The 18694-nt window shown below is 50.6% G+C and overlaps 1 protein-coding gene across 8 annotated transcripts in view; it reads right to left on the bottom strand.

Moving 5' to 3' along the window:
• Positions 1-13300, bottom strand: part of Ltbp2 (latent transforming growth factor beta binding protein 2) — a 98884-nt gene extending 85584 nt beyond the window's left edge. The window contains exons 1-2 of one of the 8 annotated variants that reach the window (XM_040742759.1): positions 13267-13300; positions 7086-7192 (exon numbers count right to left, since the gene is read on the bottom strand). In XM_040742759.1, coding sequence (XP_040598693.1) covers positions 7086-7192; positions 13267-13293 — 134 coding nt within the window. In that variant the 5' untranslated portion in view covers positions 13294-13300. Of the gene's footprint in view, positions 1-5112; positions 6139-7085; positions 7193-13266 lie in introns of those variants that run through there. The other 7 variants (XM_040742760.1, XM_040742756.1, XM_040742758.1 and 4 more) reach the window with 7 other exon arrangements.
• Between the last annotated feature and the right edge of the window lie 5394 nt (positions 13301-18694).

Here is an 18694-nt window from a genome sequence, read left to right as displayed (position 1 = left end):
GACATCTTCATGTGACCTTAACTTTTGGTCCCGGTAGGACACTTGTCCAAATGTTGTCCTCAGGAGTCTAGTGATTGCCACCAGCACCACTAGGTTCTCGAGCCTAAGCTCTCCATCTGCAGACCCCTGACAACCAGACAAGGGAAACGCCCCAAGAAGGAGTGTCCCGGAGAAGGCAAAGCTGGCTCTGACTCCCTAACCCAGTCATAAGGAGCAGCAATTAAACAGGGTTGAGTAGGAGGGAGAGGTTTGGGGGCCAGAGGCTGGAGTGGGTGGCCATTCCTGGGATCCTTGGGGCCAAGATGATGAGCATCTGGTGCCACTTAGGAATTTGTTTGACATTTGAGTGGACCCCAAAGCTTGCGCGGTTGAGGGAGTCATACAAAGAATTCAAAATAAATTCCTAAAGCCTGCAAAGGCTGAGCCCCATTCCGGGCCCTTGGGCCCAATGTTGTGGGGCCTCCCAGGGAGCTTTCAGAATGTCCCACTAGCCAAGAGCTTTGTCTTGCTGGCCACTTCCTCCAGAACCATTCTGATTCCATAAAGTTCTCCTCCCAACCAAGTCCCAAGTCGCCAGGCGAGAGAGCTGCCCCTCTCAACCCCAGGGCTTTCCAGCATATACCGAGGTAGAAGGGGAAAACAGTCTACTCAGTTGGAAGTCGCTACCCCTTGTGGCAGTGACAAATCTCTTTGCGGGCTGGAAGGTCTTTGAGAGAAAACAGGCTGCATGCCCTGGGAGTTTTCTTGAAACCAGCGCCTGTGGGAACCCAGCACAGACCAAAGAACCTACTTGGCTGGGAACAAATCCTGACAAAGAGGCCCCCTGAGCCACCATCACCCCAGATACCCTCAGGATATAACTTTACAGCTAAGAGAAGGAGGTCAATAGTCAGGTCTGCCTTGCCTGTCTACAGAGGAGTCCTGAGGGATGCCAGGCCAGAGTAGAGTTGTCCAGAATCAAAGACCGTCAGCAGAAGGGACAAGATGGAGCTGGAAGGGTACTTAAAAGAGATTCAGATACTCAGTTGACACCTCTGATGACACCGCAGGCCCAGCCAGGAGAGCATCTGCCTTACGTTTGCTAGATGAGACGCATAACCCCAGACTTCCAGATCAGACATTACGTCCCTCGTGTAAGGCTCCTCTGACAAGTGTCTGACTTCCCCTGCACCCAATGCCAGCGTTTAGAAGTGGTGGCTCATGCCACTGGAGTCCCTCTCTGCCTTGGGTGTCTCAAAGGTTCTTTCCTTTCTCTCTCTGCCTCTGTAGGCTGACACTGTGCCTAACACACAGTATACATTAAGTGCTCCTTTAGTCACTTGGAAGTGTGCTGAGCAATGCCGAGGGTAGGAAAGGGGATGTTAGGGTTGCATGGCCAGCAGACTCAGTAGTAGCGACTCACGTGGCAAGGAACTGATTTCTTGTTCCATGATTTTTGTAACCTACTTGGGCAGGTGAGCAGTTCTCCATCTAAGGTAGGTCCTCAAGCTTGGTCCTGTCCTGAACACAACCAATCTAATTCTCCATAGAAAGAACAGGCCACAAGCTTCTAGAACAATGCATGGTGCCTGGCCAAAACTGAAAAGGCCCCTTTTTTTAATCTCAAATTTTCCTACATTTCTTTGCTCGTCTTGACAAATAATGCTACTTTTAACTTGTAATAATGATACAAAGTTTCCTTTTCATTATGGATTTATTTATGCAGAAAAATGAGTCAGGCTTTGTTTGTAATGATAAAAAGATGTAATTTATCTAAACATCCAGAAACAGGAGAATGGATAAATAAACTGTGGTATATTTAGACAAAGGAACAATATACAACAGTTAAAATGAATAAACTTGAGTGTATATTATCATAGTTAAGTCTCAAATACCTAATGAGAAGGAAAAACATTGTAGAGTAATACAATATGCTATCATTTGTCTAAGTTTAAAATATGCAAATATATAAGTTTAAAATGTGAAAAAATACAATATTGTATATTTTATGGATATTTACATCTTTTGTAATAGTATAAAACACACATTGGAAATATTTAATCCAAAGGGTAATTAACTGCAGAAAGAGGGAGGCAAATGTATAAAAGAAATTTCAACTTAAAAAAAAAACAAAAGTAAAATAACTCATGAGTACTGTTATTCCCAATGCCTTTCAGCATTCATCTAAAATTTCACAATTTATTTCAAAATATATAATATGGAATTCTGTTACTTTACTAATGCATTGATGGGGGCTGGAGAGATGGCTCAGAGGTTAAGAGCACTGGCTGCTCTTCCAGAGGATCTGAGTTCAATTCCCAGCAACCACGTGGTCGCTCACAACCATCTGTAATGAGATCTGGCACCCCCTTCTGCCTGTGAGCATACAGACAGACATTGTATAGATAATAAATAAATAAAATTTTAAAATGTATTGATGGAGAAAAAAAGCTGGCAAGGTGGCTCATTAGATCAAAGCACTTGCCATCAAGCCTTACAGCCCGAGTTCAATCCCCGGGACCCACTAGTGGAAGGAGAGAAAATAAGGGAATACATAGGAAATATGAAGATCATCTGCTATGAGGCTGGTTCAAAAAATACTGAGCACTGGTAAACAATGGTTTAATAAGTCCCTTGTAGACTGTATTACATAGCTACACTGCTCACCTCAGACATTTAGCAAAGTTCCTGGCACATGTTTTTTTAAAAAATACACACTACATCAAAAATTCCACAAGGACAGGGCTTATCTGTCTTTTCCACTGCTATACTCCCAGGGTTCAACATAGTGCATATTGAAGGAGTTAATTAATTAAAAAAAAAAGTCTCGCCGGGCAGTGGTGGCGCACGCCTTTAATTCCAGCACTCGGGAGACAGAGGCAGATGGATCTCTGTGAGTTCGAGACCAGCCTGGTCTACAAGAGCTAGTTCCAGGACAGCCTCCAAAGCCACAGAGAAACCCTGTCTCAAAAAAAAAAAAAAAAAAAACCTCAACTAGCAATGGTGTGCAGTTCTACATTCCACCAGCAGATGGCACTTGGCCTCTGACTTTCCTACAACGGCCAGAATGGACATGGATTGAGGAAATTAAGGAGTAACTTTATCATTCAGGCCCTCTCCAGAGGCTGAATGGTATGCTGAAGGAACTCATTATCTACCAAATGTGAAGTAGACAAAACTGAGGAGCCAACTCAAGCACAGGTGTGCATCTGTGCATGTATAGCAAGTGCCTGTGGGAGGCACCCAGCTGCTTACACACCTGCTTTGCTTCACTGTATGACCTCTAACAGCACCTTCCAACACACACACACACACACACACACACACACACACACACACACACACACACTTAAATGCCCACAGTAAAAACTCCCCTATGACAACCCAAACTTCATCTCTAGCCTAAGCCCCTGGCTCCCCTATACCAGGGTTTCATTCTTGCCCCTGGGCAAGTGCCAACTGTGAAAAGCCCTTGCTCTGAGGTGGTGTTAAGCCAGCCTGACAGGGTCGTCTCCAGGGGCCGTAGTCTCCTTCCTCACCTGCTTTCTCCTGAGCCCCGGGGGTGCTAGGTCACAGTGTCTTCTTCTGAGCCCCGGGGGCCTTAGGTTGCAGTATCTTCTCTGAGCTTCTCCACTGCACTGCACAGCTAGCTCCATCATACTTAACAAACACTCCCAGCCCTTTTGGAAACGCATCCACCAGCACATACTGCTCGTGCCTCCAACTTGATCTTAAGTAACTGAGTTGCCGCTCCAGCAGAGTCCTGCCTCCTTTCCCGTGCTCAGCAATATGTAATCATGCAATTGCTTGCTCAAGTCAGGAAAAACGGAGAATGGTGAAACAAGGCAGGTGCCCCATTAACTCTCCTTGAATGGTCCTAAGCTGGACCCACTTGGAAGCATGTGAGCTGTGCCCTGCAGATCTTAGGCCAGGCCTCCTAAGGGCAGCAGGGAGTCCACTTACACACAGGGAAGGCCAGCTACGTGCAGGCGCTGATCTGATGGGAACACAGAAGAGAACAAAACCCTGCTTTCATAGAACTCGTGTAAGTGAGCACATAAGCAGAAATAGAAATATATAAAAGAATGCTATACGGAAGTATAAAGTGGGCCGAGGGCGGAGAAGGAACGGGACACAGTGAACTCGGCTGAAATACGAGAGAGGAGCGCTGCAGCCCAAGAGAACAGTATGTACAAGGTCCAGCAGAAGACCTTCCGTAGTACAACTAGGGGTACAAGCACTGGGACTGCTACCTGCGGCTCAAGCCAACGGCTACCGAAGCCCCTCCTAGACTTACCAGTGGCACCTGACCCAGATCAGCACTGCCAGACAACTGTGCCCCCATTCCAGAGACACCTGGATACCCAGGCAAGATCCCCACCATTGTAACTCTGGGCAGGGCTTTGTTGGGGCGGGGGAGGGAAGCCGCCTTCCATGATAATAGAGTCCTGGGCCCGCAGCGAGTGGGGCAAAATAATTAGTTGAAGAGTTGGAGGGAGGCTTAGCCGTACAAAATGTACAAATAACGCTGACTCCCGGCACACACAAACCCAGCCTCTCACACAGCGTCGGGGCGGCTTTCCTCTCCAAAGAGCTAAGCCCATGCCTAAGCTCTCTGCGTGTCCCAGCAGCCCTGAGACCGGACTATACACTTGTCTCGGCGCGCTGGCTTCCCTGCCAGCCCCTTCCTGGAGATGCATCTGTCTTCGCGCCCTGGTGTTCCCGCTCCCCCGCCCAGATCCTCCATCTACTGGCTCCCTGAGCCAGCTTTACCTTCTCCGGGCCTCAAGAACCCAGAGCGCCCACCCAGCAGCCTGCTCCCCATGGCCTCTCAGATCCTGGCAGTGCTGCCAGCCACTGAGCCCATCTCAGAATGAGCTAGAAATACACAACTTAACGTCGGGGTTCCGAGTGAGCTGTTGTCCAAGGAAGGGAAAGAACAGATTTATTTTTCCAAAATCTTTTTGAAAGCTGGTTCTGTCTGAGTCCCAGGTTTGGAACCTCGGAGTGGTTTCTCTACAGTTCTGAGGACGAAGGGACAATGAGTCTCCTCTGTCCCTCTGCCAGTGAAAGCATGACCCTCCGCACCCCTGCATCCCTTGGCCTCCCCACCATTCCCTCTACAATGCTCACCCGGTGAGCCGCCCTTGCCGTGCAGCCGCGGGTCGCTGCAGGGTCACCCGGCGCGCGACAGAAGGCGCAGCCCGGGCTGCTGGATGTTGCTGGCCCCGGGGACTGCTTCTTCGGGTCTGCACAGGTGGCTGGACTCGACGCAGCTGTTGAGCACGGGATGGCCTCCTGGCCTCGGCCTCAGCCTCGGCGGGCCTCCTGGGGCTCCCCTGGCCGGGTTGGTTCCACTCCGAGGGCGACAAGCCAGAGACCGGAGCATCAGGCTCCCGGAACAGACTGTACACCTTGGCTGCAGCAGCTACGGGGTGGCTGCCCACGGGGCGCCACAACCGATTCGCATCCCTGCTAGCTGGTTCGTATCTCCCCGCGGAGTCCCTTTGGGCATGACCTGTCCCCATCAAGAGAGCCAGGGCGACTGGCAGCAAGCCTCTCCAACGCATCCGCAGGAAGCGTCCGGAGCAGCGGGAGGTGGTCGGAGCCCTCATGGCGCCAGGGTAGCCGCAGAGCTGTGGGCACCGGAGACCTCGCGGGGAGATGCCCTCCACCGTTTGCTCCACGGACCCTCCTAGCCGCTTGCCCCTACCCGTCTAGGGGGCACTGAAGCAGCAGGTCTGGGGACCCGGGGGTTCCCAGGCTAGGACTGTATGTCTTGAGCTGCCTGGGCTGCGCACGGAGCCGGTGTCCACTGCACCTTCGCGCCCGCTCCCCGCACTGCAGCCGTCTGAAGGGGAACCGGAGGGTTTTATTTTTGGAAACCGCCCCCTGCTTTTTCGTCTCTTTTATCCACGCCATGCCCCCTCCTCGGAGGGACAGCTCGGCCCCCTTATTACGGGAGACAGGAATTCCAGCAACACCCACTTTGGCACCAAGAAGCGAGCGGGCGGCGAGGGGATTAACCCGTGAGGAGCTGCGGGCAACGCAGGGCAGACCCGGGGACTGGAAGGACAGATGGCGTCTGACTGGACAAGCGCACCTGAGCCGCCGGTCTCCTGTCCTGAGCAAGCCTGCCCTGGATGCATTTTTTGCTCCTGACCTCACGGACTCGGACCTGGAACAAGGCTGCTTCTCAGGCCTGAAGGAAGCTAGGAAGGTACCCAGACCAGAGTAATGGGGACAGAGTCTGAGGCATGTGCTCCTGGTCCCGTCGCTTTATCCCCTGGCCGCTGGGGGCGCTAGACAAGAATGCAGGTGTCCCTGGGGCAGCAGCCAGAAGCCGGACGCCTAATGGGAAAGGTCAACTGGGGGCGCGCGCCCTCTAGTGGAACTGGCCTCAATCCTTGGCAATCGTGCCTTGTAGAGACAGGCTCTGCCAGCCGCCTCAGTTCCTTGATCTTAATCAGCTTCCTGTGGCGTCAAGGCTTGGCCTGGGCTTGTGGTGATGATGGCTACCTCTGGAAGAGGTATTCTCTTTTCACAACGGTAGGCATGGAGCCTCTCGAAAAGGTGACTGAAGAATAGGATTTCCAAGGAGGGAAATAAACAAACAGGCCTATGGCCTTTGGCTCACATTCCCCTCCCTGGACTCCTGTCACAGCCCCTCATGCCTTGGGGGATTTCCCCTAGGGAAACTGAATGAGTCGTCCCTGCTGAGCTGGGTTCTTCCATCCTGTATTGAGGGGACAGGGATGTTGGTTGCCTCCCTTCTGAGTGCCCTCTCTAATCAGCAATCTTTCTCACCCATGTCCACTGCCCCAAAGCCTAAAGGCCTTTGGCAGGTTCAAACGTGGCTTTCCTGAAAATGTTTCCACAGTCTACTATCTCCTAGGGAGGCATAATGAAAGAGCATCCCATGCCCAGTGTCTCCCTTCCCGGAAGCCGAAGTAATGTCTAACTGGAGAAGGAAGCCTCAAAACTTGGCATTGGCCTACAGAACCCGCCACACCCGGCTGGCTCTCTGGCCCATCAGAGCTTATCCCTGCCCAGTAGACACCTGGCAGCATCTGCAAACAGTCCACCGCCGCGCCCCCTCCCTCTACCTGGAGCATTCATCGCCAAGAGGTCTTCTGGACAGGCTCTTCATCTCACCTCTCAGTGCAAGCATCACCCCCTGGAGCGGCCATGTGTGCTGCTCAGCTTCTCTGGCCTGTGAGGAAATATTCAAGGTTACCCACATAAGAGAAATCATTTCCTGCAGCTCACTGTTTCTGCCCTCAGCTGATTAGCTTTGGGGCTTGTGCTGAAGGAAGGCGAAGGAAGAGGAGAACCTCATGGCATCTTGGAAGCAAAGAGAGAAAATGAGAGGCCAAGGTCCCAACTGTCCCTCGGAGAGCATGTCTCCGATGATCTAACGTCCTTCCCCTACTCCCCACTTCCCCGAGGTCCCATCACCCTCTAATTGTGTTACAAACTAGTCACCAAGCCTTTGGACACATATCCTTTAGCAAGAAATTTCGGCACCAAACTGTAACCCCATCCCTGGACCCCTAGTCTAGAACAGCCTTTACACCCTGAGTCACCACTGCTCACACATCCCTGGACCCCTGGTCTAGAACAGCCTTTACACCCTGAGTCACCACTGCTCACACATCCCTGGACCCCTAGTCTAGAACAGCCTTTACACCCTGAGTCACCACTGCTCACACATCCCTGGATCCCTAGTCTAGAACAGCCTTTACACCCTGAGTCACCACTGCTCACACATCCCTGGACCCCTGGTCTAGAACAGCCTTTACACCTCAGAATCACCACTGCTCACACATCCCTGGACCCCTGGCTAGAACAGCCTTTACACCCTGAGTCACCACTGCTCACACATCCCTGGACCCCTGGTCTAGAACAGCCTTTACACCCTGAGTCACCACTGCTCACACATCCCTGGACCCCTGGTCTAGAACAGCCTTTACACCCTGAGTCACCACTGCTCACACATCACCTCACTTTATGTTCACAGCTTTCCAGAGCTGGAAGTATCTTACTGTCTGCTGACTCCGTGCAGCTGGCTATTTAGAAAGGCAGAACCTGATGGAGGACAGTCAGCTATATTTCTCTGTCTCCCACCACATAATAGTGAGCTTTCCTTATCCATTTCTTTTTAAAGGATTTTTAAATTACTTTTAATTAGCTGGGCAGTGGTGGCGCACACCTTTAATACCAGCACTGGGGAGGCAGAGGCAGGTGGATCTCTGTGAGTTTGAGGCCAGCCTGATCTACAGAGTGAGTTCCAGGACAGCTAGGGCGTTAGAGAGAGAGCCTGTCTCAAAAACAACAACAACAAAAGAATTACTTTCAATTATGTGTAGGTGTGTATGTCTACACAGAGGCACGTGCACTCAAATGCAGGGGTGCTGAAGGCCAGCGGGGTTGGATCCCCTGAGGCTGGAGTCACAGGTGGTTGTGAGCCACCCAGTGTGGCTCTGGGAACTGAGCTCCAGGCCTCTGGAAGAGCAGCAAGTGCTCGTCACCACTGAGCCATCTCTCCAGCCCCATTCTTCTCTACTCCTAACACCTCAGCACAGTCCTTGCCTATTCTTACCAGATGCAAGAACAGTCTTTGTGCCAGGCGTTGGTGGCGCACGCCTTTAATCCCAGCACTCAGGAGGCAGAGGCAGGCCGATCTCTGTGAGTTCGAGGCCAGCCTGGTCTACAGAGCGAGTTCCAGGACAGCCTCCAAAACAATACAGAGAAACCCTGTCTCAAAAAACGAAAACAAAACAAAATAAAGCAAAACAGTCTTTGTAACTAAGATCAACTTCTAGACACTAAAGAGCCTGCTCTTATGCAGGTCAAAGACTCATCCAGTTTAATCAATGTATGTAATTCAATCCTCTCCTCTCCGCTCCACCTCCCCACCAATAAGATGTAGGCCCTGTAGTGGGGAGAGTGGTGTGGGGCCTTTTCTTCAGACTCTCTTCTTACACTACAACTCTTCTAGGTCAAGGTTCCACAGGAAGTGTCAGAGAAAGAGCAACTAAGTCTTACTTAGCTGGTGCTTAAGCATTGTGCATTTGTGTGCTGGGCCAGGGGAGGCTTCCACCCTGCATTGCCATAGCAAAGTAGAGTCTAATCAACCTCCAAAAGATCTGCATCTCTTGTCTAAAAGACACTCCCTGCCAGGCTAAGCAGTGGTAAGGAGACCACTTACTTCCCCACCATGTAGACCACCACAGCCACAATTCTCCATCAGGAACTGCACACAAGTCTCTTCATACATGTACGTGCTCAGTCCTCAAGGTTTATGCTGGGATCTCCCAAGAGCTTTCTTGCTGTGCCTTGGCACATGGGGTCTCTGTAACGGTGAGTGATTGTCCAGGTAGGAAAAGGACAGTTGGGAGGAGTCATAGCGGTCTCCTCTTCTGGTGATGTCCCCGCTACACACAGCTTGCATTAGGGGCGTCCTCGGGGAACCCTCAGCCCTGTCTGCTAAGGCGCCAGTGTGTTCTCTCCCCAGCCACTAACTGAATCCTTCTCTGTAGAATGCCTTGTTGTTCTATGTTTTAGGCTCTGCCACATCAGTGGACACTGTGTGTGTGTGTGTGTGTGTGTGTGTGTGTGTGTGTGTGTGTGTGCGTGCGTGCGTACATATTCCTGATGAAGTGCACATATGTGCAGTGACCAGATGTCACCCTTGGGTGTCATTCCTCAGGGGCCATCCATCTTGGGTTTTTATTTGGTTTCTTGTTCTTTTTCTTTTTTTGGAGACAAAAACCTCTCACTGGTCTCGGTGTGCTTACTAATTGGCTAGGCTGGCTGTCCAACCAGCCACAGAGTGCCACTTGTCCTGGCCTTCCTAGTACTGGGATTAGCAAACACATGCTACCATGTCTGGCTTTATTTATTTATTTTTTATTGAACCTGGGTTCTGGGGATCGGACTCAGGTCCTCCTGTTTGCAGGCAAGAACTTCACCTACTGAGCCATCTCCTCAGCCCAGCTTCAGCAGACATGCTAAAGCTACGGGAAGAGTCCTGCTCAACAGTCTACAAAATTATTTCTCGTCTTATATCCCCCGCTACTCCATCTCCAAATGAGCTGATATGTTGTTCTCTGTCTCCTGTAAAATAGAGCAAGAATCTGGTGGGCAGTCAAGAAATACACCTTGGTGGCGGCTCAGGGGTGGATGACAGAATGCCCCACCAACCGGGGAGGACTGGTGTCGCTAAGCTTATTTGAAGAGAGGAAATGCTTGAGCTCTTGGTGGCAGGCAGTTCCTGGTGCAAACTCTCGTGGTTACTGCCCTTGGAGATGCATGCCACCTCCAGCCCAGAATGCTCAGTTCTACCCCTGCACAGCGATGCTGCCCATGCTGCCTCTTCCTGGTTGGAATGGGTGTCCATCTCTTCAATCCATGCTTCCGCCTTCTACCTGCCCAGTGCCTTCGGGGACCTCCTCTCCATCCCCCGGTGCTCACCTCACACCCCCAAGAGCGTCTCAAGGCCAGAAACCTTGGCGTCCTCTTGTCCCTGAGCTATTTTTTCCTCCTGTGTATCCAAGTCATTATTACTGCTTCGTCTCCCCAGCCTGGATTTTTGGAAGTCTGCCGCCCATTCAGCCTCTCACTGCTTGCTTCAGCCAAAAGCCTCAGCAGACACGCTTCCCTCACCACCCGGCGCCCCTCCCACTCCTCGGTGAGTACAAGTGGTCCTTGGAAATCCCCACCCTGTTCTCCTGGGGCCCACAGCCCCAATAATCTACTCCAAGGCTTGGCATCTGCTGCCCATCTGAGCTTCATCCTCCTGTCCCTCCTACTTTGCCTTCCGCGTGCCCCCCCCACTACCACCCCCGTAACTGTTGGGACCTCACGATAGGGCTTTTCAAAAGTCCCTTCTCCTTCTCCCATCAGCATTTGAGTTCCGGTAGAGTCCTACTTCATTTTGCTGTTTCAAGCTGTCAAACTTTGTGACACTTAGTATGGTCCAGGTACTGCGTTAATTGTGCTACCCAGATGACTCATGAAGCCAACCTCTAGGGTATCATGATTATGATTTCCACAAACACAAAGAAGAACACTGAGGTTGGGGATAGCACCTTGCTTGCCCAAGATCACACAATTTGTTGATAAGAGGCAGATACAAGATTCAAATCTGGTTTACCTTAAGTCCAAACTTTTAAGGCCATATAATCCTTCCAGAGCGGCCATCACAACTAAGCAGGACACTCCTCTCTGTTGTGACCTCTAAAGATCTCCAGTGCATAGTCTCAAATGCCTCCCTCAGGCCTGCCACTCACGATTTAATTACCAAAAGAGTTACAGTGATCAGAACATTATGCTCCCCCGAATCCTGTCTGCCCAGTTAGAGAAGGGGTTAACTGTTCCCAGCAAGGCCCCTGACTCACCATGCATCACTTCCCTGTCACTGATGAGGCAGGAGAATGCTGTTAAGCCAGCTCGGACATCTGTGGAATATGTGGAGGGAGAGTCTCCGGAAAGCCTTGAAGAGTTACTTCTAAGGGGTCAACATTAGTCAGGACAGGGGATGGCAGTCTGCTGGACACACGGGGTCACCTAATTGCTTTCCCATGTCTTGCTGGAGTGGTGCTGGCAGCCAGAGAGCTACCAGAACCTGAACTAATTTGGTAAATAAGGACCAAAACCAAGGACCGCATCGCTAAGACCCAGACTCCCCACAGAATTCCAAAGATTTTTCTTCCTTGGAAGTCACTGGACCTCCAGCCCTGAATTCCGCTCCCCAGGAGAGCCTGTTCCCCTGCTCAGAACAAATAACATACTTCCTGGTTAATTGGAAGTCAGGAGGGCTTGAAGAAGGGTGATTGGGCCCCCAGTCTTGCAGAGAGGTCAGACACCAGGCAGCTGAGACTCCTGCATGGTCCATCTCAAGTTTTGGTGTCTCCTTTTTGATGACTTCTCTGCCCACAGTGGTAAGTTATCAGGACCCCTCTGACTCAGACATCACAGCCTGGCATCCCCACAAACTCACAACCATTGGATCTGATCTGCCAGTGCCTGTCCTTCCCAGTGAGTATGGTATGCTGGCTTAGCAGAGGCAGCCATAGAGTGAATGCCCACGCAGAGGTCAAGTAACCTGGACTAACACTGTAGAACGTTCTGGAAAGGCTGCCTTCTGTGAATGGAGCTCAGTTCAGAGCTTCTCATCTGGAAATGGAGATAATGATGCCCTTTCCTGCTATTCCCTCCTTCAGGGAAAATTATGCTCTGTCATTGGGAGGGCACTGATGACTGCTGTGCTGTGTAGTAACACTCAGAAAGTACCTGGCTCTGTGCTGAATGCCTCACATTCATTTTCTCATTCGTCTTTCATGCTAATTTTGTGAAGGGAGTGTTACTTTCCACTGCAGTATGTGAGGAAGTGAGGGAGGTAAGGTGACTTAGCCACAGTCACAGCCTAAGCAGCTACAAAGCAACTCTCTCCTGGTTTATCTAGACACAGACACTGTATCTGTACCAGCTTCCATGGGCAGGGAGACAGCCTCCAGTCACGACTCTCTGGGAGGTGGAAGGAAGCCCTCAGCATTTGGGGTACAGTAAGGATACTCATGGCCCCAGAACTTCTGTTAGTCCCAAGTAAGGTCTCCTGTCAAGCCTGCTGCTGATCAGCTAGGATACTTTGTGTCCAAGCAGACCAAAGCCATCATGGTGAGTCTCAGAGACCCTGATCCCACCCACCAAGGAGAAGGAAGGTGGTCACATTCAGCCTCCTTCAAGTGGCTTGCCGCACTGTTTGGGGCCCATCATCCTTTTCTCTTTGGGGACAGGAGAGATACAAGTGGAATGCCTGTGCAGCTATGAGGCAGGCATTGCAATCTCCAACACAAACCCAGAGGGGGAAAGCATCTTGTTCAAGGTCTCACAGGCTAGGACTCCAGCCAGGATTCATCTAAGAAGTCCAAAGTCCATAATTTTTCCACCCTAGCACACTGTGCTCGCTCCAGGGTGTCCTGCAAAGATGTGAAATGGGCGGCTCTTCAAAATAACTGGCTCCACTCTGCTCCCTTCATTCCCAGGCTCTGGCACAAGGGTGAACTGGTCTGAAGTCTCCGTGCATTTAGCCCTAAAGCCAAGATGTCATTTCCTACTTACAAATGCCTTCAGCCTCTAACTAGAGTAGAATCTTCTAGAATTCCCGGGATTTGGAGCACATCAATGTCCCCCTCCTCCTTCTTGGTGATTTTGTTGTTGTCTTGTTTTTTATTTGTTTGAGATAGGGTCTCACTGTGTACCCCTGACTGTCCTGAAACTCACCATATAGACCAGGCTGGCCTTGAACATGCAGAGCTCTACTTGCCTCTGCCTCCCGAGTGCTGGGACCACCGTCCGGCTGAGTGCTGGTGTTAAACTCACGCACCACCATGGCCAGCTGAGGTGCTGTTTCTTCAGCAGAGGCTCCAAATCTGAATCCCACGGGTATCTGGAGGCCTCCTTTTCATCCATCCCCTGAGACCACAGGACTTATGTGCTCCCCCGAGGTGCAGTGAGAGCTACAACGAGTGATTCTAAATCTCCAGGAAGAAAATTATAAGGACTGAGGGGGGAGCAGACCTCTGCAGACTTCTGAGGTGTCTGTGAGGAATCTGAGGACAAGACTGAGAGGGAGCAGCTGTCCTTGGCTGTCATTAAGGCCTCCCAGTCTATTCCCATCTTGGCCTCCTGCTGGGACAGTGACACCCTCACACCCTGAGGGGTGAGGCTTGTCTGAACAGAGAAAAGGGGCAGCTATGGCTCTTCCTCTGTGGAGGCCACCAGGAGCCTCGCCATTCATTCTATTCTTCTAGTACAGGGAAAAGGGTGCTGCCTGCTCCCTTGAGGGGAGACAGCTCAAGAGTTAAGACAGTCAAGAAGTTGGCTCTTGGTCTCTAGGGCCTCAAACCCTTAGGGACAGACCTGGATCCTGCAAGTCCCCAGGAAAGACCACAGACACCAGGCTGAGGGGGAGGGGAGGGGTGCAGCCAGAGCCCACTGGCCCAGCCGATCCCCGTGACTCATCCCCTGTTTCTGTCCACTCTGGTCTGAGTGCCTTGGCCAAGGGGCCTTGAGGAGGTTGTAACACAGGCTGGCCTCTTGCCCATCTGGGCTCAGCAGACAAAAATTAAAGATCTCACCCCTCAGGAACTCACACAGACAGCAGAGGCATGCTCACTGTGCTGCCTCGGAGACCAGACTTCAGGCCAGCTAATGCTGGTTGCCAAGGAGGAGGGAACCGTCCTTGGCTCCACCCCCTCCTCTGTACCCCACAAAGTCCAGCCCTGAAGCCCTGAGGGCTGCTCACTCCTTTCTCCCTCCCCCTATGGTCTCAGTCTGAAGGTGGCAGTGCCAACCAGCGTTTCCTCAGGATCCCCCTTCCGACCTCCTCACCTCTGCCTGAAGACAACGCTCTGTGTCTTCCAAGAGAAATAGACTTGTAATTAACTCTCCATACATTTCTGGATGCAGAGTTCTGATTATGTCACTCCCCTTGCTCAACATCCTTCAATGCCCCACCCCCACTACTTCATTAATCAAGCCCAAACCTTTTACTGGGGCTGGCCCATAAGCCTGTCTCATATCAGACCTTTCTCTTCTATTTATGCTCAAACTCAGTACATCCGCTTACTCAAAATCTTCTCCCCATTCCTCCCCCCAGCCCATCCAAATATCTGAGCACACATAATTTCTTTCACCTGCCATGTTTCACCATCCCTGCTCTTTATCTCAAAGGCCACCTCTTTCAAAAATTTCCTGGAGTGCTCCTTCCTTCTAGAAAGTTTGCTGTCTCCACCAAACCTCTCAGTGCTCTTCACTACACCCTGTACATTCCAGTTCACAGCGGCTGGCACCCGAGGGGAGAAAGAACACAGAGCTAATCTCAGCACGATCATTTACCAGCATCACAGCATGAGCTAAGTGACTCCTGAGCCAGATTCCTCACCAATAAACCAGAGACTAAATGAATGTCTTTCTATACACAGCTCCTAGAAAATATTGCTAGTAACACAACAGCCCAGACCACAAGGGACTGGACCAGGTATGAGCCACCACCCTGAATGCAGCCTCTTCATTGACTGGTGACCTAAGACTTCTATGGTCTGACTCAATACAGACATTGTGGGATGACTCATATGTTTTCTTTGAGAATTTGACTTAGGAGTCAAGGCTTTGAAAGTCCCAACCTGGAATTCAGATACAGCAGGCAAGTCTCTGTTTTCTAGAGGTTACATTCCAGGATCGGTCATAGAACCAGAGAACAATAAAACCAGAGAAGTAGAATTCCTGACTAGTCAGTAACAGAGAAGGCTGGAGCATGGGTCTCCGGACTTGGGTTTGGTCTAGATTAGTTGGCCCTCGAGGTTGGCTTGAAAGGTACATGGCCCTGAGCTGATGCTCCGAAGAAGACTAAAGGCCATCACACCTCATGCCAATCATGCAGAATACTTGGGCAACTTGAGAGCAAAGGATTCTTCTGTTCCAGGTAATCCAGGCTATAGTAAGATGGTTACAGGCAGCAAACGTCCTTGGTCTGGTAATGCATGTGCCTCTAATGGTCTCCCTGACCTGCCCTCCCCCGTCCCTGGGACTCAGCTTTTTCTATATATACAAATTAAAATCCCTGTCAACACAAAAATTTATTTTTGAGGAGCAGACAGACAAGGGCTATGGAGCCAAGAACTGAAGGGTTCAGAGAACGTGCCTGCCTGCAGGGGGAACTTCCTCAGGAGACCAAGCAGCCAAAGCTGTTAATTTATGGTTCAGGAAACTGAGGCCCAAAAGAGGGAGACAAGCTTGTCCAAGGCCCCATGGCTGATTTTGGCAGCACCCAGCCCTTTAATTAGGGTCTCCTAACCCCAAGCCTTTCAGCTTTTTCTCTTTCAACTCCCAGGGAAAGCTGGGAGCGATTTGTCCTTCCTGGCACAGGAGGCCAGGAGGCGCTGAGCACGTCACAGTGGGGCCTCAGGGCCTGGGAATCTCTCTGATGGTGAGTGCGTGTCCCAAAGCTGCTGGACAAGGGGGTGAAGGGCCATGGAGGACACACGGAGATAAGCTGTCAGCGTCCCTCTCTTCTAGCCATCAAGAGGCAGGGAAGGGTCCATGGTGACAGAGGAGAAGCAGCCCCATTTCTGGTTCTCCAGGGAGAATCTCGCCACGGACACTGCCTGCTCCTGTCATGCTGTTGAAAGCTTGTGCCCATAGCATCCTGTCTTAATAGTTCCCTCAGGCATGCTGAGATGTCCCTGCACATCTGCTTCTGTCTGAAGCTCCCCTCATTTGACTAGGCTCACAATGCTCTCCCTCTTACTCCACAGAGTCTCTGAGGGCCAGGCACCATGCTAGGCAGTGGAGACAGATAGCTAGGGTGTCTTCACTCCCTGTGCAATAGTGTTACAGTTTGAATATGAATTTTCCCCATAGGCTCATGTACTGGACACCTGGTCCCCAGGGGGTGGCACTATTTGGGAAAGTTGTGGAAACTTTAGGAGGTGGTGTCCAGCTGGAAGTAGGTTCCTAGAAGCATGCCATGGAGGTTGTACCTACTGCCCCTGGTCCCTTTCCACCCTACCCCTTTCTCTTGTCTTCCAGCCCACTATGAAGTAGTGAACCTCTTCTGTCATCTGTTCCAGCCACCACCATGATCTGCTTAAGTCCATGGGACCAATGACCCCGGCAGAACCATCTGAAACTGTGAGACAAAATGAACCTTCCCTTCTTGAAGTTGTTTTCTTGGGTGTTTAAGTCACAACGACATGGTGAGCACAGCAACCAGGGAATTAATACAGTTTTCCAGGTCTCCTGAAAACTGCTAACCATGCAAGGTTAGGGTTGATGAGGGAGTGTTTCTGGTAAGCTCTTAACTCTAGCAATTTCCTGTTGTGGAATATTTAACTATGTAAAGATGTGTTACATTTATTTATGCTACAGAATATTACTTTAACTGCTTATGCTGCATTTGTTAACGATGTAAAGATGTGTTACATTTGTTTGTGCTGCATTTGTTTAATTATGTAAAGATCTGTTGTATTTGTTCCACTTTGCCTGTCTGAGTCAGCACTAGGGGGAAGAAGCAGGTGTCCTTAAATTTCCATCAACTTGCCCAAAGTCATCCAAGTAAACATCGGTGGACACAAAGTCAGGGAGCTTGCTATGCTTAAAGCAACCCCCGACCCTGCTTGCAAACAGCCTGCCCCACAGAGGACTCCCCGGTTTTACAGAAATGGGAAGAGCTGCCAGTGCTATGGGGTGGCCCGACACCCAGACTGTGTCCCTTTCTTCTTTAGCCTGTTCCCAGATACCTCTCCCTTCTAAACACAGTCCCAATGCTCCACGCTTGCACTTGGCCCCTCTGGGCACTCAGCCTCAGGCTCCTGTGCAAGTCTCACTCTTGCTTGGCCGCAGGTCCCTCTGCAATCTCACCAGCTCGTGCTGTTGACATTGTGTCATGCCTTTGGCAATGTGCACAGTCTGCAGCTTCCCTCACAGCCTGGCTCCACAGACAGGTAAGCTCCATAGCCAATGGGAAGCACAGGTAGTACCCCATGCCATTGTTTTTTTTTAATATTTTTTAACTTTATTTTATGTGCATTGGTATAAAGGTACCAGATCCACTGAAACTGGAGTTACAGACAGTTGTGAGCTGTCACATGTGTGCTGGGAATTGAACCTGGGTCCTCTGGAAGAATAGTCAGTGCTCTTAACCACCGAGCCATCTCTCCAGCCCCCTTGCCATTGTTTCTTAAGCACCCTTTTAGTGGGCATGTTGAAGAATAAGGTTGAGGATAATCCCTGTCCATCTTCCATTTCCTCCCCTGTCCTCTCCCTTCCCCTGTGCTTGCAGGGTAGAAGGAAGACAACGACTACTTAGTGCATGAGTTCAAGGCTCACCCTTGGCTAAGAATATAGGATTACTGGCCGGGGAAGACTCTGGAGAAGAACTCTCTAAGCTGGGCTGGGAGGTCTTGGCCAGGAGAAGATGGAAAAGAGAGTGAGGAGGAAGCATCCAACGTCCACCAGAGCCAGGCTTGTGAAAATCAACACCGCACCCTACTCTGTTTCTTTTACTTTCATTTGGCTAGACTGACTGGCAGCAAGCCTGAGGGTCCTCCTGTCTCCTCTTCCACACTGGAAGCATGTACCACCACACCTAGCGTCTTAACATGGGTGCTGGGGATCAAATCTGGGAACTTATGATGTGAGATAAACATTTTACCCTTGGAACCACCTTCTTCCCAGATCTATCGCTTCCTTTTTCAGTAGGGGTCAGCAAATTGTTGCCATAGTTGAATGCTATTTGGATGATACTTGACATGGACAGTCTGAAGCAATGTGAGGCCCTTGGTAATACATTTAGATGATGCATAGCTGTCAGATATCCATCTCGCATGATGATGGATGGATGGAGGTCACTGAGATCTGTGCTCATGTGTGAGTTGGGGCAGTGACCAGCAGAAGTCTTCTCACAACTGGGGATCAGAAAAAGCATTTTTCTCAAGTTTTCACATGACATAGAGCTGAAGGAATAAATGATAAGATTGGATGCTAGAAATAAGATATGAACTGAACTAGATAAATTGAGAGTCAATAAAGATAAGTGAAGTGTTGCATCTTGCTCCAAAGAGGTCAGTAATGAAGGAGACGCTTGCTTTGATAGTCAGTCAAGTGAAATAACATGAAATTGGAGGAGGGGGAGGGATGAGGGTTACAG

The sequence above is a fragment of the Mesocricetus auratus genome, unplaced genomic scaffold (genome assembly GCF_017639785.1).
Source record: "Mesocricetus auratus isolate SY011 unplaced genomic scaffold, BCM_Maur_2.0 Super-Scaffold_15014, whole genome shotgun sequence".
Lineage (NCBI taxonomy): Eukaryota > Metazoa > Chordata > Mammalia > Rodentia > Cricetidae > Mesocricetus > Mesocricetus auratus.
Note: the sequence above shows the minus strand (reverse complement) of the source record. Positions and strands in the feature narration are given on the sequence as shown.